Source organism: Furipterus horrens, unplaced genomic scaffold (genome assembly GCF_987537825.1).
Source record: "Furipterus horrens unplaced genomic scaffold, mFurHor1.1.pri manual_scaffold_3, whole genome shotgun sequence".
Taxonomy (NCBI): Eukaryota; Metazoa; Chordata; class Mammalia; order Chiroptera; family Furipteridae; genus Furipterus; species Furipterus horrens.
In genome coordinates, this window is record NW_028327173.1 from 151442194 (window position 1) to 151465704 (window position 23511).

General features: G+C 42.6%; 1 protein-coding gene across 3 annotated transcripts in view; it reads left to right on the top strand.

Annotated features, from left to right (window-relative positions):
* SQOR (sulfide quinone oxidoreductase) overlaps positions 1–23511 on the top strand; it is a 63095-nt gene that overhangs the window by 29531 nt on the left and 10053 nt on the right. For all 3 annotated transcript variants that reach the window (XM_090270559.1, XM_090270560.1, XM_090270561.1), the window contains exons 2-6: positions 7507–7757; positions 9820–9990; positions 15422–15475; positions 19480–19674; positions 21543–21752. In XM_090270559.1, the coding sequence (XP_090126685.1) occupies positions 7524–7757; positions 9820–9990; positions 15422–15475; positions 19480–19674; positions 21543–21752 (864 nt within the window). In that variant the 5' untranslated portion in view covers positions 7507–7523. The remainder of the gene's footprint in view (positions 1–7506; positions 7758–9819; positions 9991–15421; positions 15476–19479; positions 19675–21542; positions 21753–23511) is intronic.

The following is a 23511-nucleotide window of genomic DNA, read 5'->3' on the forward strand; positions in this document are numbered from 1 at the left end:
ATAGCACTTATAGCACAATGTTTGTCATTTTATTGGCACCCAAAGTGGTACAAATTGGTCACAGAAACAGTTTCCTGAGTTTTTTCCAGATTTGGCCCTGTCCTTTTATAGCTTAAGTCAGAGGGTATGGTGGGTTTTTTTTTTATGTCCATTTGGTCAAACAGTGTCCTGGGCATGTCTTCGAGGTGTTTCTGGAGGAGGTGGTATCCTGCGTGAAGCAGATCACCCTCTCCACTGTGGGTAGCTTCTTCCAATCAGTTGAAGGTGTGAATGGAACAAAATGGACTCTTTCTGCCTGACAGGGTTTTCTCCTGTCTTCTCACTTGAACAAAATATCAGCTCTTCCTGGGACTTGAGCCTGCTGAACTTTGGACTGAAACTACACCATTGGCTCTCCTGGGTCACCAGCATGCTGACTGCTGGCTTGAGACTTATCAGCCTCCACAATAGTGTGAGTCAGTTCCTAGGAGTGTCCTCCACATAACAGGGAAAGTGATAATGTTTGCTTTGGTTCCTTCACTCCCTCTCCTCCACCCCCTCATGTTGAATCCTGGTTTTGTTCTTTATTGGCTGTGTGGCCTTCAGGATATAACCAGTCTCCTGCAGCTTTTTTTCCCCAGTTGTAAAATGAGGATGTTACTCTTATATCAAGCACTAGCATGGGGCCTGGTACATAGGAGTCTGGCATAGGGCTGTGATGAGCCAGTTTTACAATAGGAATCAGGACCTAGATTGTCCAAAGTAGCCGTGTTGTGCTGAGAAGGGGTTGGAGGGACATTGGCAGAAGTTGGGTCTGGTAAAAGGAGGGTACCGTTAGTCCAGCCAGTCCCAGAGGGGTGGGCAGAGTGCCCTGGAGGAGAGAGCTGTAGGCACTAGAGGCAGATATACTCAGAAGCAAATGAAGTTTCCTTCAGAGCCTCCCTCTTGCACAGGCCTAGGTGGGTGCTGGGAGTTCTGATGTGTTCCAGGAGGGGAGAGGTAGCTAGGTTGTAACCAGAAAGCATTTTTATGCTTGTATGTGTTTCTGATAAATTGCCTAAAAGATTTCAGAATAAAGAATCCTGAATCTCCAAGGATTCAGACATTTTTGTGATGTATTTTCCCATTCAAAATTAATATTAACCATTATATCTAATTTCATATTTATAATTTTGAGTCCCTAAGTTGTATAGGCTTGAATGCCTATTAAACCTGTATCTGCCCCTGCCTAGAGGCCTCCCCTCTGGGAGATGGCAGGTGGGGCCACTTGATGTAGCAGGACCCGTCCGTCCTGCCTGGCCCAGCAAAAAGGCCATCCTGAGACTGGCAGCTGGGAGAAGGTCCACACTGGGAGCTTCTTTGCTTCTGAATTGCTAGCTCCTGCTAATGCCTGTATTGCTGCTCTAAAGGGCATTCAGACTGCTGACTCACTGTGTAACCTTTGGAACATCACCTTTCTTCTCCGAGCCTCAGTTTCCCCATTTTTAAAGTGGTATCCATACCTCCAGTGTGTTTTCTGTGAATTCTAAAGCTATAGAGCTATGCACATGGGAGGGAAGTCATTATAATTTTGTTGCTCTTACTTGTATTTTTGTTGCCTTACTATTACTTGAAATATGCCCAGACTTTAATATTTCAGTGACTGAAGAGCAGAGCCAGTGTCCACTCTGACACACTGTTTTGATTTTTGTTTAGACCAGGGCCTGAAGCCATTGGCCAGTGATGTAAGCAGGAGGTGCTCAGCAGGCTCTCTCCTCTTTCAATCAGCAGGGATTATACTTCTCCAGTTAGATGACAGCTACAGTGAAGGATTTATTTTGATCCTTTGAAGGCAGCACTCCATTGATTTAGGATTAACTGAGGAATTTTCATCTAACTTTAGAGCACGACATTATTTAATTATAAAAATGCATGTGCTGTTAAATGAAATTTACATTTGTCTTATTGATTTTTTAAAAAAGTATGTGTATGAATTTATTTCACTTTGCAAGAATGTGGAGAGAAAGTGGCTGCACTCTTCTGTATCACTGGTAGTTAATTCTTATTTCTTAACAAGGAGGTATGTTTCAAGCTACCTTCTAGGGAGACTGAGAAATCATGTTACATTTATGTTCCTTAGGTTTTTTGTTGACAGCTTTTCTATTTCTTTTCTGCTGACTTCAGGGTCAAGTTTGGCCTTTCTTGTCTTTTCTTTTTTGACTTCTGGTTAAGACTGTGTGAATCCTGTTTTCTTCCAACTGTTTTCTTTTGGTTGCCACTGTAGACCTGGTTTAGGTCAAGGTCAATATCAGAACGTCCTATTGGTTCCTGAGTGATGTTTTCAGACACCACTTCAGACACCAAATGTATGTTTTTTTCTATATCAATCAGTTCTCCCACACCAGCTTGGTGTCCAGCAATTCAATTCAATTCTGATGTTAATTCCCAGAGTTATCTCAGACCCCACAGGATGGCCCCCATTATAGGTACTAGCTGCAAATGGGGTCCCAGGCAACTTACACTTCTTCCTGGCTGACCATACATTGGGGGTTCCCAGGATCTTCCCTCAGGTTTGATAATTTGCTAGAATAACACTTGGAACTCAGGAGAACACTTTACCAATGAATCAGTTTCTTATAGAGAAAGCAATTCTGGAATGGTCAGATGAAAGAAGTGCACAGCGCAAGGTTTGGAGGGGTGGGGTGGATAGAGAGCTCCAGAGGTTTTTGAGGCCCCCTGCCCTCTCTGCACATCAATGTGTTGTTCACCGACCTGGATGCTGTCAGAATCTGGTTGTTCAGGAGTTTTAGTAGAATTCAATCTCCAGCCCATCTCTCTTCCAAGAGGCTGGGAGTGGAGCTGAAAGTTCCAAATTTCTAACCACAAGTTTGGTATTTCTGGTGATCAGCCCCCATCCTGAAACTATCTAGGAATCCCACTTTGAGTAACCTCATTAGCATAAATTCAATTATGGTCAAAAGGAGCTTATTATTATTATTTGTTATTGACTAACTAATAACTTTTCACTTAGGAAATTCCAAGGGTTTTAGGAACGTTGTGCCAGGACTGAGGACAAAAGTTTAATATATATATATATATATATATATATATATATATATATATATATATATATAGTCTGTTCAGAAGGTATACAGCCATGTACTATGAAAAACAGAAACATTTACTGAAGAAGATACAAGAAACATTGTAAATAGCAAAATGACTCCTCAGTCCTCTCCAAAGTGGGCACCTTGAGACCTCACAGACTTCTCTTAATCGCCATCAGCTGCCTCAGTTGTATTTTCCTGAATCTTATCAATGGTTTGAAATCTCTTCTCTTTCAAAGGTGATTTTAGTTTTGGGAAAAGCCAGAAATCACAGGTTGCTAAATCTGGGCTATAGGGGGGCTGAGTCACCTGGGTGATTTGCTGTTTTGCCAGAAAACTCTGCTTGAGACGTGATGCATGAGCAGGTGCACTGTTGTGATAAAGCTGCCAGTCAATAGTTGCCCCTAGCTGTGGCCTTCTGAATCATCTGCATAGCTTCTGCCGAGGAATGTTGAAGCTTCATGCAAAATCTGATGCAGATTTGTTGCTCTACTGGCTCAGTCATTTTGAATGCGATGGCCACACAGTACACATGCTCACTCAAGGGCATCTACTGCCCCCGCTGACTAGTATAGGCATGTGCATTCCAGTCCACTCTCCTTGGCTGCCTGGTTATGTCTATGTCACACAAACTATCCTCATTATATTAACAGTGGCTGTACTTCCTTTTTTTTTTTTTTTTTTTTTTACTGTATCACAGTTCTTAAGTGGGATATTAAGGAATTACAATTAGGCATTACTGCCCTGGGTTGTTTGTAGTCTTTGACACAGTATCGTGCCCCACCTTCTCCACAAACAGTATTAGATTATTGTTCTGGTTTTTCTGATCTGGAAGTTAAATGGATTTATATCATTAGAATGAGAGTGTTATTGAGATTTTCTGGAGTTTTGAAACTTGGAACATTTTCTCTCATCGCAAACATTTTTTTGTGTGTGTCTTTGAAATTGTTTATACTTTACAAATGAAATTTGACTGCAATGGCCAGGCATTCTGCTTGATGGCTGCTACTAATAATGATAAAACTGGTTCAGGAGGACTTGATGTTTATGAATACTGATTCCAGAAATGAACATGGGTAACTGCTGAATAAAACTTACCTGCTTGGCTCTGGCTAGTGTGGCTAGTGTAGATTGAGAACTGGCCTGTGAACCAAAGGGTCACCGGTTCAATTCCCAGTCAAGGCACATGCCTGGCTTATGGGCCAGGTCCCCAGCTGGGGACATGTGAGAGGCAACCACAGATTGATGTTTCTTTCCCTCTCTTTCTCCCTCCTTTCCCCCATCTCTAAAAATAAATAAATAAAATCTTAAAAACAAAGCTAAACAAAAACAACTTACCTGCTTGGCTGAATGAGAGAAGTATTTACAAGAATGCTTCCTCTTTCAAGAGGTGAACCATGGAGTATTAAGCTGCAAGGGAAATGGAGGTTACATACCTCACGTGGAGTGGCTGGAAGTTAGAAAACGTAGCCAGCCCTCCTTCTCGATCACTGTTCTAATGAGGTTAACATATAGTGTTAGGACAATGAAAAGATGGCTGCCCTTTTCTGGGAAGTCAGGAGTTTTGCTGTGATTCTGTCATTCTGTGGCTATTTTAGAAAAGCAGATGCAACACCTTTCTATTCACCATAAAATATTTTTTTCCTTCCCTACCAAACAGCAACATCCTAAATGGTGATTTCCTCCACTCCTCAATCATAAAAAAACAAAACAAAAAATAAAAAACGAGATTGAGTGATTTTTAAAATTTAAAACAGTAGAGTTCATCAAAGAAAACTTGAGAAAAGCACAAAGAAGATATGAATTACAGTCACAGCAATCAAAGCATTGCTAATATTTAGGTGTTAGTATCATGAAGAATGGTTTTTACCTTTTCTGGGAAGTGTGGAAAATGCATCCTTTTAAAAAATTTAACATAAAGATAAAGATGACAGAGAAAGTAGCGCATAGTGATTTAAAGAAGGGATTGGCACCAGAGTGTCTGGGTTCAAATCACTGTCTAACACTTATGGGCTGTATGACCTTGAGGGAGTCATTTAATTGCTCCCTGCCTTAGTTTCATCATCTGTAAAATGGGAATGATGAGGGCAGCCAACTCACAAGTTAAATGCTTATGTAAAGGACTTAATATATGTTAGTTATTATTCTCAAAATATTTTATCTTGAGACTATCATGTTAAGAGAAATAAGTCAGTCAAAAAAAGCTAAGAATCATATGATTTCACTCATATGTGGGATATAAAACTGAAACTCAGACATAGTCCACAGCATGGTGGTTACCAGAGGGAAGAGGGTTGGGGGTATAAAGGGCAAAGGGGGCCAAATACATGGTGACAGAAGATAACTTGACTTTGGGTGGTGAGCATACAATGCAATATACAGATCATGTATCATAGAAATGTACACTTGAAACCTATATAATCTTATTAACCAGTGCCACTCCAATAAATTTAATAAAAAAGGGAAAAAAATTACTGTCACAGCATTAATATATGTATATAGTAGAAATTTTGTAAAATACAGAAAAGCAGAAGAATCAAAATCACCCATTATTCTAAAGCCTAGAAAAAAACCACTCACCCAGTGTTGACATTTTGCTGCTGATTTTTAGTGTATTTTCTCTTACATAGGTGAGCTCATATTGTATTGGCAATTTGCATACTGATCATAACATGGGCATTTTGTATGCTCTTTGTAAACATAATTTGGAAAGACATATAGTCTTTTATAATATCTTTATATAATCATCTTGTGTAAACATATTTTACTTAACCCTTCCCCAGAGTTTTGACATTTAGACTGCTATCCCTGCCCTCCTCTCCCAACCCCCATATTAAATTGAAATAACCATCTATTACCCTTGGTTGCAATAGTCTGGGACCTGAGCTTTCCCTGGCCAGTCTGGAGTTTTTTCTGTGACATGGATGTAATCAGATCCAATCCACAAACTAGTTAATTGAAGGTTGACCCTGCATTATGAACGAATATGTGATACATCTTTGTAAAGGTTTGTCTTCTTCAGTATTAGAGGTTACTTCCTTACACCAGAAATGGAAATACAGGGTCAAAAGATGATAAATGTTGTTTTCTAGAAGGGTCTTACAGATTCTAAAGTTGCAGCAACAATGTATGAACCTGCCTAACTTTCTGTGGCCCCCCAAATTGCTGGCTCACTTCTCAGACCTGAGACATTGAGGAAGTTTTCAGGGTGCCACACTGCTGGAATCAAGTTCATCCTATTTCAGGTCTACTGTCCGGCTCCTCCTCCTCATGTCCTGTTGTTTCTCCCCATTCCAAGGCCTTTCTTTCATCCTGGCGGAGCCCCTTACCCTCACAGCTTTCTCTAATCCCCTCGCATAGCTTTCCTCTTCTCCAGTTTCGAGGGAAAATAATATAATTAAAGTGTTCCCATTAAGAAATTAGTGACCTGAGCAGCTAGAAGTGTTAACCCCAGCTGGGTCCTTGCATTTAAATAAAGGTTTCCTGGAACAGTGTTGAACCTGAAGGAGTGAACCTGAGGTTGGAATTTGGGGCATGGTAATACCCAGAGAGGGAGATATTTTGATTCTGGGCCTTTCAAGTTATTCAGGTAGATGGGAGGAAGCCAAGGCCTGTGCCTGAGAAGCCTTCATTTCCTCATTTCCTTAATACCCAGAGCAGAAATGCCTTTTTCTAAAGGTTAAGTGTGTCTCCCAGAGGAACTATTAAGGGGAAATTGTTTACTGATTGTATTTAATGAAAGACTGCTCAGCAGCATGTGTAGATTCTTTACATAATATACAACTTTATGATGCCAAGCAGGACTCTTTTCTTGACTTTTTTATCATCTGGTTGAAATTGCCAAAGGTGTAGAGGGCCTTTGCTTGCATGTCTGTAGCCCGTGATTTGATTACATTGCATGTTCTTGGGCAAGAAGAGCCAGAGGCTCTGAATGGTGCCAAGGCCCCAATTTCCTTGGTGTGACCTCTGAGCTGCAGAGGGTGGTTTCTTAGTGGGCTATTTCTGTTTCAGCAAGGTCTTAGAGCCCCTATGGCAAGGACTTGTACGGCTGTTCCTCTGTGGACTCATATGTCTTTGGTGCCCTGAAAAGTTGAGCCGTGTGTCATAGAGGAGAATGGGTGACAGCTGGAGGCAACCACAGGATGCTCTAGAAGTTTTGATGGGTATAGACAAACTATTAGAGGCGTACTGGCTTCAAACAAAGTCCTAGATGACCTGAAAGAAGGAGGAAGGGGAGAAATGGAAGCTTAGCCAGCGGTTAGTTACCAACCTTGCTCTGTCAGAAGACTCTGGGACTACGGCCAGCGGGGGAGGCGGTCTTGAGGAGAAATGGTGGGACCAGCGGGAGCTGCCAGATGCCAGCCTCCTTCCTCTGGAAAGAAAGTGCTTTGGTGGCATAGGGGTCCCTTCCTTACTCATTGCCTTGTCTGTTCCTTTCTAGCTGGATCGAGTGTGAAGATGACCCAGCTGGTCGCTGTGGTGTCCAGCCCCCGTGCCCGGCTCTTGACCTGCTTTCTGAGGCTGGGTGCTCAGCAGGCTGGCCCACTTCAGCTGCACACAGGGGCCGGCCTCGCAGCCAAGAACCACTATGAGGTGCTGGTGCTGGGTGGGGGCAGTGGTGGGATCACCATGGCCTCCCGTATGAAGAAGAAAGTGGGTGCAGAGAACGTGGCCATTGTTGAACCAAGCGAGGTATGTCTCCCCCTTCTCAGTGCATGTGTGTGTATGTGCGTAAGAGTGGGGCGGGGTGACTGTCAGGCCCTGAGCTGTCAAGTCCTTGGGTAGGTGCTTCTGGGCACAAAAATCAGACAGTCCAAAAGGACTGGGGAAGGCAGAGGGAGGGAGGGAGGACAGATCTCTTGGCTTTTTGTGTTCTCTGTATGATTTTCTTAGGCTTGTCATACATAACACTTCACCACATGTATCTTAAAACAGTGCATACTTATTCTCTCACAGTTCTCTTAGCTTGATTACATCTGCAAAGTCCCTATTTCTAAATAAGGCCACGTTCATAGGTACCTGGTTTAGGACTTTAGTATAACTCAACCCATGAGGCCCTCTGCTGTCAGCATCATGTCCAGAGGAAAACCAATGGTCCTTGCACTTTGCTGTCTCTGGTCCAGTCTGGAGAAAGAGTGATGAGTGCAGGGACTGGGAGGCCTCTGGGAAGGTATCATTGGGTTTCAGAAATTTAAGTGCAAGGAATTATAAACAGATTATAAGGCAGAAAAAGGTAGCAAACACCAGGAGGGAAGTTGGGAAATGTTTGTATGTAAGGCACTATTTCAGGAAAAACATTTAAAAATTGTCCAAAAGCTACAGATAAATATACAAGATTTTGGGTAGTTTGTCTAAAGTTTAATAAGAAGCCAGGTGGAAACTGTATCCTTTGCAGGGCGGCTGGGAGTAAAATGGATCTGGTGCCTGTTTGGTGTGGAGGGGAGGGCAAGAAAGGCACACTGCTTTCCATGGAGTCTGCGTAGGCTTTGCGGCCGTCGCTGTCTGGTATGCTCTGATCTGAGAGGAGACTGCAGGCGCTCTCTATTTTTCTTGTTTAAAGTGACTAATTCAGGGACATTTTAAATGACAGTGATCTGAGAGCTTTGTCAGGTGGCCTACTTATAGTAGCTAGCCCATGGACAGGGCCTACTCTTTGCAATGAGACGGAGGCCCTGGACACAGTTCAGGGTGCCAGAATCATGTCTCTTTTGCCCCTTGTCTCGAGGGAGCTACCAGTGGCTCCGGTGGTTGGCACTTTCCCTCCTGTGTCTGGTTCAGTGATTACTGGAGTGGATGCTTGTTTGTAGTCTAAAAAGAAAAAAGAACATCGAAGCTTGTGCTTTCATTCCTTTTTCTGTTCAAGATGGACTTGAAATCATTCGGCTCTCCCAACTGGAGACCTCTGCCCCGTCCTCTGGGACCACAACCGTTAGTAGCTATAGGGAGATTGCAAAGCGATTCTTCTGCTCCCTTCACCTCTCCGTTGGCAGTCCTGTCCAGCCAGTCTGAGGTGTTGGGGCAGTGTTGAGAGCTCTTGGTCCTCAGTGCACTCCTTCAGTGAGCTGGAATTCTCAGTGGTCAGTAAAGCAAGCTGCCCTTAGGCCCTGGATCTAGAACTTTCACAACTAACTTAGATGCAGCGTGGATCATCTGAAGCCAGAGGACTTCAGAAAACAGTGGTAGTTTGGGCATATGTTGCATTATGGGGTAGCATTTGGTGCCTCCTGGCTGTGGGTCTAAAACCTCTGACAAAGGAGAAGGGGGCTAATAGGGCTGTTGGGGAATGTCTTTGCCTTCCACGGGCTTGGCACACCCAGTTGGAAGATAATGAAGTTTTGAGGATCCCCAGAGTGGCTGTGAACTTTTCAGACTTACCGAAGTCCCCACTTCTGAGGAACCATATTTAGGCTACTGGGCTTAACTTAATTTTTATATCTGTGCACATAAATGTATCCATAACGTATGTATAATGTATATATCTATAACATGTACATGTTAAACCCCAAATCAACTACAATGCCCACTAACGATAGTTTATGGCTTTTTTCGATGATCTTGGCAGAATTCTTGTAGGAGACATAATAGGAGACACCAGGGGATGGGTAGGGTGGGGAAGAATGACCTGGAGCCTTTCTATGTGATACTCCAAGGGTCAGGAGGGAGGGAGTAATTGAGAGTCTAGCTCATGTATCTTCAGCTATGACACTTTATCAGCCTCAAATTGAAATGACTCTCCAAATACTTTGTTCCTCAGAGACATTTCTACCAGCCAATCTGGACACTGGTGGGTGCTGGTGCCAAACAGTTGTCTGCATCTGGCCGTCCCACGGCGAGTGTGATTCCGTCTGGTGTAGAATGGATCAAAGCCAGAGTGGTTGAGCTGAACCCAGACAAGAACTGCATTCGCACAGACAATGGCAAGGAGGTAACCGCTGGGATCCTTTGGCTTTTATTAATCTGAGGGCTTGTGTGAAGTGTACAGCTATTGTCAAACTGAACAGCTTCATGGTGAGAGGGTGGTATATATGTGTGTGTGTGCATGTGTGTGTGAATTAAATACTGCACAAGAGTGGAGGGTGTGTGGTGAATGGAGGATGGGATGGATGGAAGGACTGAGTGATGTTGAATTTAATAAATGAACAACTAAGACACATTTATGAATACACCGTTTGTCCTATTGCTTAGTAGCATATCTTGCATCAGAATGTTTACTGAACAAATAATACTGCTACGTGTTAAAATAGTAGGCACCTTCCTCCCTTTTCCTTTGAAGCAGCCAGCTTCTCCACCTGACAGCTGGCTTCCCAGAGGAAGTGGGTGTTGGAACATATCCATCCCAGTCACATTCTGGGGCACTCTGCCAGAGTCGTAAGGGAACAGCATGACTGAGTTTTCCGCCAGCACTAAGGAGATTTGCGGCTGCTGGAGCTTGAGGTTCATAATGGATCAGCACCATTTAGAAGTCTCCTCCCACCCCCACCACCCAGGGATCAAAGCTTTTAAGAAACTGCTGCCCCTGAGTTTGACTGAGGCCATGAGAGCAGGACAGTGAGCTCACAGGCTGAGAAGCCATCTGCAGTGTCACATCCCCTCATCTGCTGCTGAGCCCAGGACCGTGGCTGGAAGCCGTCATGCTCCAGCTTCCCATGGTTCGTGGGCGCCCAGGGTGTTATTGGCCTTAATACCCAGCCTGCTCTCTCTCCAAATCGGGCACTCTGGCACTTAAACAGAATTGAAGAATTTGAGAGATAGTGGGGACTGAAAGGTTTTCAAGTCTAGCCCCTTCCTTTAGGCAGGAACTCATTGGCTGCAGGTATTCTTAATCTTTCCTTGGGTCATGGATCTTTTGAGCACCCAATAAAAGCCTGCGCTAGAAAAATTCACACATGCACCAAATTTTGCATTTAATTTCAAGGAGTTCAGAGATTCTTTGTAGCTTTTCCATGAACCCAGGTCAAGATTACCTGCCTGCTTTCTGTCCTCCCTCCTTTCCTCAACTATTTATTAAGCATGTACTGTAAGCTAGGTAAATTTTAGGGAATATATAAATGAACAAAAACAGATAAAACTTACTGTCTTGGATTTTATATTCTAGTGTAGGAGGTCGTATAATAGACAATGAACATACTAAGTAAGTTATGTAGAGTGTTGGAAGGTGATGAACATTAGTGAAAAATAATAGAATCAAGTAATTGGGATTGGGGTAAGTGGGGGGAGAGGGTTGAATTGAAAATAGGTTGATATTTACATGTCCCAGGGTCAAGGATTTCTCAGACAATGTTATCCCTCTTCATTTTTTAGACAGGTTATATGAAATTTTGCCTTTAATGGGTCAGAATCAACCTTCCTATAACTTCTTTCCTATTCTTTCTTGGGCCTGCAGGGGATTATTGGATTTAATATCTCTCTTGTTCCTCGTTCTTCTTGTAGTGTGGGAGAGAATGTCTTTTTGTGTGGAGAAACCCTTCAACTATTTGAAGATGGTTCTTATTATATATGTCAGCCTTTCTTTTCAGGCAGACTTGTCTCCTTGCCCCCACTTTTCTCAGCTTTTCCTCATATTTCATGGTCTTCTTTTCCCTCACTATGCTCTTTACCCTGCCTTTGACATCACAATACTTGTTAGTGCTTCCATGAAAGAGGCACCTGGAAGAGAAAGCAACTCTACAGAACAGCCCAGAATAACGTGGCACCATTCCTGGCCCGCAGGCAGTTACAGCCCAAGTTAGCATTTGTCTTTTTAGCAACAGTTACCACAGTGCTGATTCTTGGTGGGCTTGTGGTCAGTTCAGACTTCTGGGTGTTTTTCTCACATGATCCACTGCCAAGTCAGGCTCCCCTCATCCTGTTACAGGACCCTGCCAATGCTATTCTAGAATAGCTGTGGGATTTGATTTCTGCTGCCAAGAAGCATGACTCCCAATGAAAGAGTTTGGTGAAAAAGGAAAGGGGTTGTTTATTGAAAGGTATTACAAATTTAGAATAATGGCAGATTTCTGCCATTAAGTACTGTTCCCTTTAAAACCACCCCAAAACACTTAGTCCTGCCTCCCTTTGCCAAACCAGGCCAGTTGTAGAATATGCCAGTCAGAGGTACCATCCTTCAGAAAAGCAGAAGTCCGCAGCTCAGCATCCCCAGTTACGGTTCAGCTCCAAGCATCCCTCACAAATCCGGTGGCTGGGCAGGTCCCGTGCTGCTCCATCAGCTCTACCTCCCTCTTCTCCAAGCAGACTCAAACCTGGGTGGCTGGGCAGGTCCTCGCTGCACTGTCAGCTTTGGTGACCCTGAACTTCTGGCTTTCAGACCTCCTCTCTCTTACTCCAGACTGCGTGGCTCTCCTTTTTCACTCCAGACCATGTGGCTTCTCCCTTTACACACCAGACCTCATGGGAGACCCCCTTCTCTTTAAGCCCACCCTCATTTAAACTGCGTGGACTGGAACTTCCTGTGTGACTTCATATCCAGCCCCTCTTGTGATGTGCCATTTTTGCAAGTTCCCCCATATCTTTTACCTTCTTTTGGCTGCCACATTCAGTCAGGGCAAAAGTTCCTAATGATGCAGGGACGTGTGGGGTGGGCATTCGCCCCCTGCCTCTTGCACAGGTGCTATATCCTTGCTATGTCATGAGTCCATGAATGTTTTCACAGTTACTATACAATTCACTCTGGGTGGCAGCCCTCTTCCCTTCAGGAAGGCATGGCTGTGAACTTGGCATTGTTATGCAATGTATCTTAAATGCCATATCATCCACTCCCACTTTCTGCCAGTCAAGAATTGTGGAGGATATGCTCTGCACCCTGTTACAATCCTAGAATAAATAAATAATATTTAATATATTATTTAATAAAATATATTTATTTATTTTAAATTAAAATTTTTATGTATTATTTTCCCCCTGTTGATGAACTTCCTTATTTTCCCCTGTATGTCCAGGAGAGCAGACTGAATGAAACAGATGATTGTTCCCAATTCTTAAGATCGAGCTTTGGGGCTCATTTCTCTTGCTAGCCTGATGCCAGCTAACGGGGCCAGGAGTCTTGTGTCTCATAACCCACAACATCCCTTTGGTACGGCAGTGCCTGCCTCCTTGACCAGACCCCTTTACATTACAGGAATACCTCAGAGCCCTTTGAGGTTGGGTTTGTGTTTTTTTAAAACTTTTCTCATCTCTTGAGAATGAGAGGCACTGGTAGGTCTTCTCACTTCGGAGCCCTGCTTAGACTGCTGAGGCCTGGACCCTTAGGAAAGTTGTAGTGTCTTGTTTCTGGGCCAGGGAAAAAGTTGGTGCAAGCTGATGGGACTTTCTTCCAAGAGTTTTAAAGCAAAAGTATTCCATAGTCTTATCCAAAATCTGAACATAACATCCCATAAGAAATAGCATCTTGTCAGTTGCATGAAGTACATGTTCAAGAAATGTTGCCGTTAATATTTTTAAAATAATAAATGAAAATAAAGGAAAAAGAAAATATCTATTGAATATCTACTATGTGCCAGCATAGTTCTTAACTGTTGGTTGACCAAAAGCAGGTTTGCAATCTGAATCTATGATGATACTTTTCTTTTTCTGAATTACTAAGAGACATCTCTTCAGTAGATGAGCTGGAATTTTGAAATGGATGAACATCCTGTTTACTAACTTGTTAGTTACCTCACTGACCCCATGTATAAAATTAAAATATTTGCCCATATTTAGACTTTTGGAGAGATCTGCCCTGTTCTCTGCAGTTGCTCCAAAATCCTATTGACAAGTTTTAGCAATTCCTTAGGGTTTAGACCATTTGACCTGGAAACTTGAATTCACTCAAAGGCTTGAGGCTTTCTTCTTATTCTTTGCTACCTTAGGATTTATTCTTCCTTATTGATTTCTCATAATCTTAAGCTTATCTGTTATTACTAGTCCTAAGAAAATAATCAATATTATGTTCTAATAGAACCATCAAGGCACACACAAACCAAAGGCTTTTCTTGTTGACAGTGTTCATATATTTTACCTGTAGATCATCACCCTCAGACCCCATGTCACCTCTGACCTCACCTACCTTGAAGACTCAACACAGTTCAGTGAGCCTTTTAATAGGCCTAGTACACTTTCCCACACAACAAGGAATTTCAGGGCACCCACTGTCTATGGATAGGCAAATCATATGGATGACGATGTATATATTATCTATCCACTTTGATAAATTGTATTTTCATAAGCAACTGGACTCAATCATCCATCCATCCATCCATTCATCCAACAAACATTACTGAGTTCCTCGCTTTAATTTGGTGACTCTGCTAGATTCTAGGAATATAAAGAATAAGACACAATCTTTATCCTCTAGGAGTGTTTGATGTGGTGGGAAAAGACATGACTGCTATCTAACTCTACAAGTGCTATAAAGCATCATGTGCACTGTGCTAAGGGAGCTGCAGGGAGGGGCCCATAGAGAGACAGATTGAGTCATAGGAAGGCCTCACTGTGGAGGAGCCCATGGAGCTGAGTCTTCTGAATGCTGGGGCAGGACCTCTGCAGTGACTTGCTCCTCTTGCTCCCCACCATGAGCCAAGCACTCTTGCATCTTTGAGTCCCCTTTCTTTAACTGTGATCTGCACAGCTTGCATGCTGTGCTTCTCTGCTCAGTATAAGAGTGAGGCAGTCATCACCTGATGTTCTTTCTTGGCTCCTGACTTTCATTGCTATCATTCTCCATCTCCAATTTCCTAGGCAAGTCCTTTTACTTTACATCCTTCTTGCTGACTTCTGGCTTCAACTTGTCTTTCTCCTGATCCTCAACCCACATTTCCATCAGCATGAATAATCACAATACTCATATTTGAAGAAGGGCCTTTTAAGTTCCATTAAACAGGTCATTAAATCATCTCAGATACATTGTATCACATCCTTTTCAATGACCCTCAAAAGATCAGTTTCTCAATTATGATATTGACCCATCCACATGACAGGTCAGATTTGATTGGGATTCACACAATACCCCATAGATATTAAAGAAAGTTGGTAGTTTTTAAGATTAGAAAGTCATTCTCCCCCTTCTCAACAGGAAAAACTGTTAACACAAGCACTGCACGAAATGTTGTGGTCTCTTTGACATTATTCTCCATTGTCTCAAGCTCTCAAAAGCCAGGCAGGTTATGCAATATTTGTGAAGCAGTGAGGTATGAGAATGGTGGGTGTGATGACAGACTGGAGCGTGTATCCCCCCTGATGCCCTGCCCACCACCCACAGCCCCAACTCATTCACATGGGAAAATGGAAACACTGTGTTGGCCCCACTAGTCTGGGGCCCAAGTCAGCTCTTGCACGGCCACTTTTCAGGTCCTGGTCTAAAATGGCATCGTTCTGTATTGCAGATCTCCTACAGATATCTTATTATTGCTCTTGGAATCCAGCTGGACTATGAGAAGGTACGTTTCAAACTACTTCTGTGTTCCCTGACCTATTTATGCTAACATCAGACACTGCCTTTGGTGGCTTTATATTAATTTCGACAAGAAAAAGTACTAAGTTATCCTCATCTAGTTTTATTCCTCAGCAGTCTTTTTATGGTTTAAAAAAAATCTTCTCTAAGAATCTGTCAATGATAATATCATCTAGCTCTAAGCTTTAATCATAATTCAGCATGTCCATGCCCTAATGGGAATTCATGCAAAAGAGCAACTTTTTCTACACTTCCAAGGAAGCTACCTTTCTATGTAGGACTGAATTGGCTGTATTACAGATTAAAACTTCTTTTGAAGGTAAGACTTAGATTATGAATTTCTAAGCAGACTCTAAGGGTAGAACACCAGTAGTTAGTTAATCAGGAGCTGGAGGGAGGTTGGGGTCTTGCTGTGTGGAGGCCGGGTGTTGTGGTACAAAGTGACCGACAATGTAACTACTACCCTGGATGTTCCTTCAGTCTCTTTTTCCGTGACCTAGGGAGCCAGATGCTGTCTGACAATTGTGGGATTCAAGTTTAGTTTTCTAAAGCATCATGGAGTAAGTCAGTAATTATTATGATTTCCAGAAGTTTTCTGGGGACTGTGGATAAATAGTTGGAGCACATAAGCATAATGAGAATAACCAGGGCGCAAGCGCCAGGAATGTGATATAGGGAAGGGCCTCTTCTGAGTTGGCTCAGTAAGGGTCTTTGAAGTGTATTTCTGTGTCAAAATCAGAATCATGGTGTGTCCCGGGTTAGGGTGGTGACAGTATCCTGGGATGTGAACATTCAAAGAAACGATTGAGTTGGTGTGAAGGTCGTGATGAGTTTGGGCGACGGTGGCATGGTCATGAGTTTCACATAACGACAAGCTGTGGAGTAGACTATATGGAGAAAAGTGCCAGCTACACTCAGAGGTGTCGACTTAGCAAATGTGGTGTAGCCCCATGGTGCTGACTTCCCAAGAGTCCCGGTGCCATCTGAGGAGGACTGTGAAGAGACCAGTGCTGAGAGTCCTTCACAGCCTTGTGCAGCAAACCAAGAAACAATAATATTTAAATGTAGGTATTATTTTGGAGTCTCTCCTATGTACCAGGTATGTTCTCCTCACAGCTACTTGAGAGATAGGCATTTTTATCTCCATTTAAGAGACAAGTAACTAAGGCTATTCTGTTACCTGGTACTCTTTGATTGCAGACTATAGAAAACTACCCACATTATTGTAAACAGAATGGGGATTTATTTGATGAGGACACCAAGGTGTCTAGATCTCTAGGGAAGAAATGTAATTGGGTCTTCAGAGGGCTTAGTCGCTGATCTGGGTACTGTTGGGCCCCAGGCAGCCTCTTTGCCCCTTTCTCCTACCACCAGCCCCAAGGGGTCTCTGCAGCACAGCATCCTGCTCACTGGCTTGGTACGTGTGTTAAGATAGTCCACGGCTCCCAACATACAATCTATTTCTGTGCAACCAAAGCAGGGGTCAGACCTCATCTCTTCCTCTTCCTGCCCCTGCCTCTCTGCTTCAGAGTTCCCAGAAAAGCACTTAGATTGGATTAGGGTCATAAATTGCCCTTTCTGACCAGATCTTCCACCTAATGGCACCTTTTCCCTTAACAACAGTTTCTTCAGATAGAGAAAAACAATGAAGGTGATAAGAGAGCAGCTGTTTATCTCTTGAATAACTTTGCTTTGGAAATGACTAAGTATGGAAGTCTTGTAGGCAGAGCCCTAGGCAGTGGTCAGGGGCCTTGGTGTCTAGTTCTATAAGATTCTAGGTGGGTCTCTTAACCTTGCTCTACTTCAGTTTCCTCCTCTGTGTCTATGAGCCAATAATATCTCCCTTCCTCCCTCAGAGGAGTATAATGAACATTTAATGCTAGCATATATGTGAAACTGAGGAAATATTAAAAGGCAAGGTAATGTTATAATAATAAATGATTATTGTTGAAACTGCTAATATTATAGCTACTTAAACTGTAGCAGGAGATATGATCCATAATCGGGAATAGTTGCTCTTGGCATTGAGTGTGATGAAGATCACAGGACTCTTTCCTTGAGACCTGAGGGATGGGTGTCAGTGACTCTGGAGTTGGTGGCCCTACATTCTGGAGAACAGCCTGGGGAAGGTCTGAAGGACCAGTGCACTTTGATGACTGTTTTTTTTGAGACTCTCCTTCTCTTGCTGGAAGAACTGATGCTTGAGTCTCTTATTTCAATCTGTGCCATTTTCATTGCTCCCTCTGAACATTCTTCTTTTTGTTTGTTTGGTCACCACAGAATTCTAATAGTAAAAAATAAATAAATAGAACTTCAAACAAAAGTCATTAATCAAAGACTGGTTGAATCAGTTTTGGTATATCCATACTATTGAACATGTACGATACCATAAAACAAAGAAAGAGGTTACTCTGCAAGTGTGCTAAAATGAAAGACATTGGAGAAATACTAGTAAGAAAGTTTTAAAGCATTACCAAGAAGCATGTATGGCGAGTGTGAACCTTCTATCATTTAAGATAAGTCCCTGATTATCTTACTGGCAGGAATACATGACCACTTATGGAGCACTAACCTGTGAGTGTCATTGTTTTAAGTACTTTACACTGTGGTCTCCTTTACTCCTGTCAAGAATCCTCTGAAGCTGTTACTTTTATCCTTCTCTTACAGATGACGAATATAAGCTTCTCAAGCTTCAGTGCCCATTGAATCACCTTTTAAAACAGATTTCTGGGCTTGCCCCCAAGTTCCTAATTCAGTAGATCTGGAGTAGGGCCTGAGAATGTGTGTTTCAGCAAGTTCCCGGATGGTGCTGGTGCTGCTGGTCTGGAGACCACACTTTGAGACCCATGGGCTTAGAGATATTAGTACTGAGGTTTAGAACACCCATAAGTGGAAAAGCTAGGACTCAGGCCAGGTCTGTCTGAAACCACACAAGTTGGCATTTATGCTGCCTGTCACTACCAGAACCAATAAGTAGAGACAAGGATTGAATCCTTATGGGCACTTTGTTCAGATGCCATAGATCTGAGAAGATGGTGGGTTATGTACCTTCAAAAACCGTCTTAACATCTCATCTCAAGCCAAACATTTTATGAGAAGAAAGGGTCAGTAAGGGGTTTGGAAAAATGGTTAATTGGATAAGAGTTGCAGTCCACAGAGATTTTCCTAGTACTTCTCTATCTGCTGACCGACAATTCTTTATCTGCCAGCTTGGACATTCCCTCTCTGGAACACAATGGCTCAGATACCATTTCCATTGCTTGCATACCCCCTGGGGCACAAAGGTCGAATTGCTTGTCAACCTCGTAGAGTCACTGGTTCTCCAAAAAGGAAGAATGCCTGGATTCTTGTCCTCACTCTGATGGTGCAAAGAGATGTATTCAAATCATGGTCTCAAGGCCAGGGAGGCTGAGGGGCTCCCCTGGGCTGAGTCCACTCTGCAGCTTGACAGGGTGACTCAAGGTGCTGTAGCTTTGATCTTAGCAGACCCCTCACCTACCTGCTTGCTGCATGGTGTGTGAGGACTGAGGCCTAATAATTGTATTGAAAGATGCAAGGTTGTAGAAATTGCAAAGAAAAGCCTTTTGCACTTCTGATAAAAAATTTATTTTTACAGTTTACTTTCAGTTTTATATTGTATTGGTTTCAGGTATACAGCTTAGTGGTTAGACAATCGTATACTTTACATAGTGTCCCCTTCAATATTTCCAGTACCCACCTGGCACCGTAGATAACTATCACAATGTTATTGACTACATCCCCTATGCTGTACATCCCTGTGACTACCTTGTAACTATAGATCTGTACTGCTCAGTCCCTTTACCTCTTTCACCCAGACCCCCAACCCCCTCCTCTCTGGCAACCACCAGCGGGCTCTCTGTGTCTATGAGTCTGTTTCAACTTTGTTTGTTTATTTATTTTGTTCTTCATATTCCACATATAAGTGAAGTCATATGCTGAAAATTTTTTTCTTCATGTCCTTTGTTGCAGATTAAAGGCCTACCAGAAGGTTTTGCCCATCCCAAAATAGGGTCTAATTATTCAGTTAGTACAGTAGAGAAGACATGGAAAGCTCTGCAGGACTTCAAGGAGGGCAATGCCATCTTTACGTTTCCAAATACTCCAATAAAGTGTGCTGGAGCCCCACAGAAGATCATGTATTTATCGGAAGCTTATTTCAGGAAGGTATGCCTCCTTTCTGGGAACAGAGACAAGGTGGGGACGGGGGGAGGAGATGGTGCTAAGCTGACGATAGCCAGAGTTCCATTTTATTCATGTCAAAATACTTTTTTTAATTTCTAAATTTTTGTTACATACATATGAAATTATATAATTGGAAGTTTATAACATAGAAAAGGAAGAAGTTGATCATAATCCAGTTGTTTTAATACAGCTGCTGTCATCAATTTGACATGACCTTCCATTTTTTCCCTATGCATGTTTTCTAAAACATGGTTACAATCATACCGTACATACAAACTTAGATGTATTACATGATGTTAAATAGTCTTTGTAACATACTTAAAAAAAAAGTCTTTACCTGAGGATATGTTTTTATTGATTTTAGAGAGAGAGGAACGGTGAGAGGGAGGGAGAGAGGGAGAGAGAGAGAGAGGAAGAGAGAGACATTGATTGATCCATTGCCTCCTGTATGCATCCTGACTAGGGATTGAACCTGCAACTTTCTTGGTGTATGGAACAATGCTCCAGCAAACTGAGCCACATGACCAGAGCTGTAACATACTTTTTAATATGTTTAAAAGTCTGCTGGGGAGATATGTTAGAGACTGCTTAAATATTTCCATATAGTTAGACAATTAGTTGCACATTGTTCATTTTTATACATAATATTCTCAGCTTCCCCCTCTCAAGTTCAAGGTTATGAATATGTTCTGGCTCTTGATATACATTTTTGTAGTATAATAGGCAAAATGTAAGTTCTAAAGACAAAAAGAAAATGTTCACCTAGAACTTCAAACCTTAGTGGGAAGAGAGATTTGGGTGGGGACGCTTTCTCAGCATTCCTCAGATACCCTCTGTCAGAACAGGTGTTCGCAGCTCGAGAACACAGTGTGAGGCTGTGGGGAAGCTGCTCTTGCCCTCCTGCCCTTCTGTGGGAAGTCGCGTTAGATACACTAAAGCGTGGTCCAACTCCGGACAGTAGCTGGATTCTAAGCAGCCTGTGGTCCTGTAAAGGGACAGGTGGGGAGAAGGGGAGGGGACGGTGGGACTGAAGAGATGTTGAATGTGTGCTTGGAACCCAGCACAGGCAAGGGCCTCACCTGAGTCATGAAAATTAGCACCAACCCTGTGGGGTTGGGAATTAAGGAATGGTTCCAGTCATCATATCTGTTTCTAAGAAAGAACCTGTCTGGGTTATGAGAATTCTGAGTTGACACAGCCCTTTGATGTTCTTACCTAACTTCTTTCAAATAATGAGATCCAGGTGAGTGAATCCTAAAAGCTGCTGAACAAAGGCAAAGAGTAGTAAGATACTACCTGTTTCTTTACTCCTGGGAATTCTCTTTGCTTACCTCTTTTCTCCCAGCAATTGGGTGGTTGTGAGAGAACTCTCTCTCTCAGTTGACATAAGATCTTAGATGTTTGGGAGAATACTAGTCTCTCTGGAACATGAACAATGCTACAGTGAAGGGGACATGGTAGCTTTGTCTTGTTCACTGCTGACCCCTTAGCACCTAGAACAGTACCTGGCTAGCTCTATGACCTCATTTAATATTTATGGAGTGAATGAACAAATGAATATGTGAATGAACAATCCAGCTCTATTTTTATCTGGAATAATCTCTTCTGTGGCCTTCAATTGAACAGTGCCCACCTCAACCCCCTGACTCAAATGTGTACTTCATTGCTGTATTGCTGACAAAATAAGATGGAGGCAGTGGATTGTCCACACCTCGCCCGCCAGGCTGTAGTGATGGAGAAAGCTGGTGAGGTCTCCTGAAGGTTTTAATTCTTGTCTCAAGAGGGAAAAAAGGAAAGATGGGAGGAATATAATGCTTTGGTGTTTGTTGTTTCTCTTTCCTTTTTCTCAGACAGGGAAGCGATCCAAGGCCAATATCATTTTCAACACTTCTCTTGGAGCAATTTTTGGGGTTAAGAAGTATGCAGACGCCCTGCTGGAGATCATCCGGGAGAGGAACCTCACTGTTAACTACAAGCAAAACCTCATTGAAGTCCGAGCTGAGAAGCAAGAGGCTGTTTTTGAGAACCTGGACAAACCTGGAGAGACCCAAGTGATTTCAGTGAGTGGTTAGGTGAACAGTGTCACAGATGCAGGTGGCATTGTGGCTCCTGCTTCCCTGTCCATTGAGTGCTGGGGGAGGCTGGTTAAAATGAGCATCTTAGGACAGGGATGGGGGGAAGAACCAATAAGAGTGGGGAAGAGAAAGAGGTAGGAGGCTGTGTCCATGGGAGGAGAGAGGGTGTATCTACTGGTACCAGGTAGATTTTTATCCTATTTTATGCCTCTACTTTTCTTGCCACGGAGTCACTTGAAGCAGTCAAATATTCTACAACTTCATTTACTTCCTTGAATTCAGGAAGGGCTTCTTTAAATGCAGGATCTGGTGATGGATTGAGTTTATGGTATGGGAGAAACAGCCCTGCTTCTGGGTAGTTCAAGAATGACAGGGATGCCTTTCACCTCTGAAGAGGCTGTCTTGATACATTTCATCTGTGCACTTCAAACTCTTTGAAAGATCTGGTGGAGCTGCACTCTACTTGGAAGGATCCAGCCTCTGTATGTACATGGCCTTGGCTTCTCTGTGTCTCAGTTTCTTCTTCTGTGTTGGGAAGAGGACTTTTATAGAGGCATGTGAGGAGTAAAAACAAGATGAAATGGCATCTAGAGAGGCATGCATGGAAGAATCATTTGTTTATATCATCCTGGCAAGAACTGTTAGCGAAAACAGTACACAGTCGTATTTTATTCATTCAGCATTTTTAGAGGAATGACAGGTTCAATAAAAGTGAATTCTGAAGTAAACCAAAGATTAGTCTTCTAAACATCAAAACTTCACATCATAAGCTTTTTTAGCTCAAGCTCTTTCTGAATATATTACACTCTTCTTCTTTTACATGGAGTGTATAGAGTATCATTTAAAATGTTATTGATGACTCAAAGTCATAATTTATAAAACTTCTTTTTGAAAATAACCTCAATTTAGAGAAAGTTGCAGAAATAAAAATAGGAAATGTATGAAAATATATATAGAAAACTGTAGACAGCCTTCACTTAGATTTAATATTACATAGTATATGCCCCGTATGCCCCGACTGGGGATTGAACCTGCAATCTAGGTATGTTTCTTGACTGAGGATCAAATCCCACAACGTTTTGGTGCATGGGATGACTCTCTGACCAACTGAGCTACCCAGCCAGGGCTACCATTTAAAAAAAATTGAATTTATTGGGGTACAAGTTTCAAGTGTACAACTCAATAAAACATCATCTGCACACAGCATCATGCGCCCATCGCCCCAAGCAAAGTCTCTTTCCGTCCCCATTTCCCTACCTTTGCTCACCCCCTCCTGTCCCCACCCCCTTATTCTGTGGTTATCACCACACTGTTGTCTGTGTCTATGGGTTAGGTATATATATTTTTTGGCTAATCCCTTCACCTTCCTTCATCCAGGAATTTGTATTCCAGTTTTGTTTTCAATAGCATTTACAATATTTATTCTCCTCCAGGAAAGAACCCAGTCTATAGTCAGGTATTTCATTTAATTACATCTCTTTTGCTAGCCTCCTTTAATCTGGAATGTTTCCTATGACATTGGCATCTTAGAGTAATACAGCCTCCCTCCCAACACTTTAACTGTTTAATTGAATGTTCTTTATTTCAGGTTTGTCTGTGTTTTCTTGTGATTAGTTTCAGGCTATGCTTTTTAGACTGAAATGCTGCATAAGCAGTGTGTGTCCTTATAGGGCAACACTGTTGAAAGCACCCAGTGTTCACCTCCCCCTCACTGATGATGTTCATTTATACCAGTCAAGATATG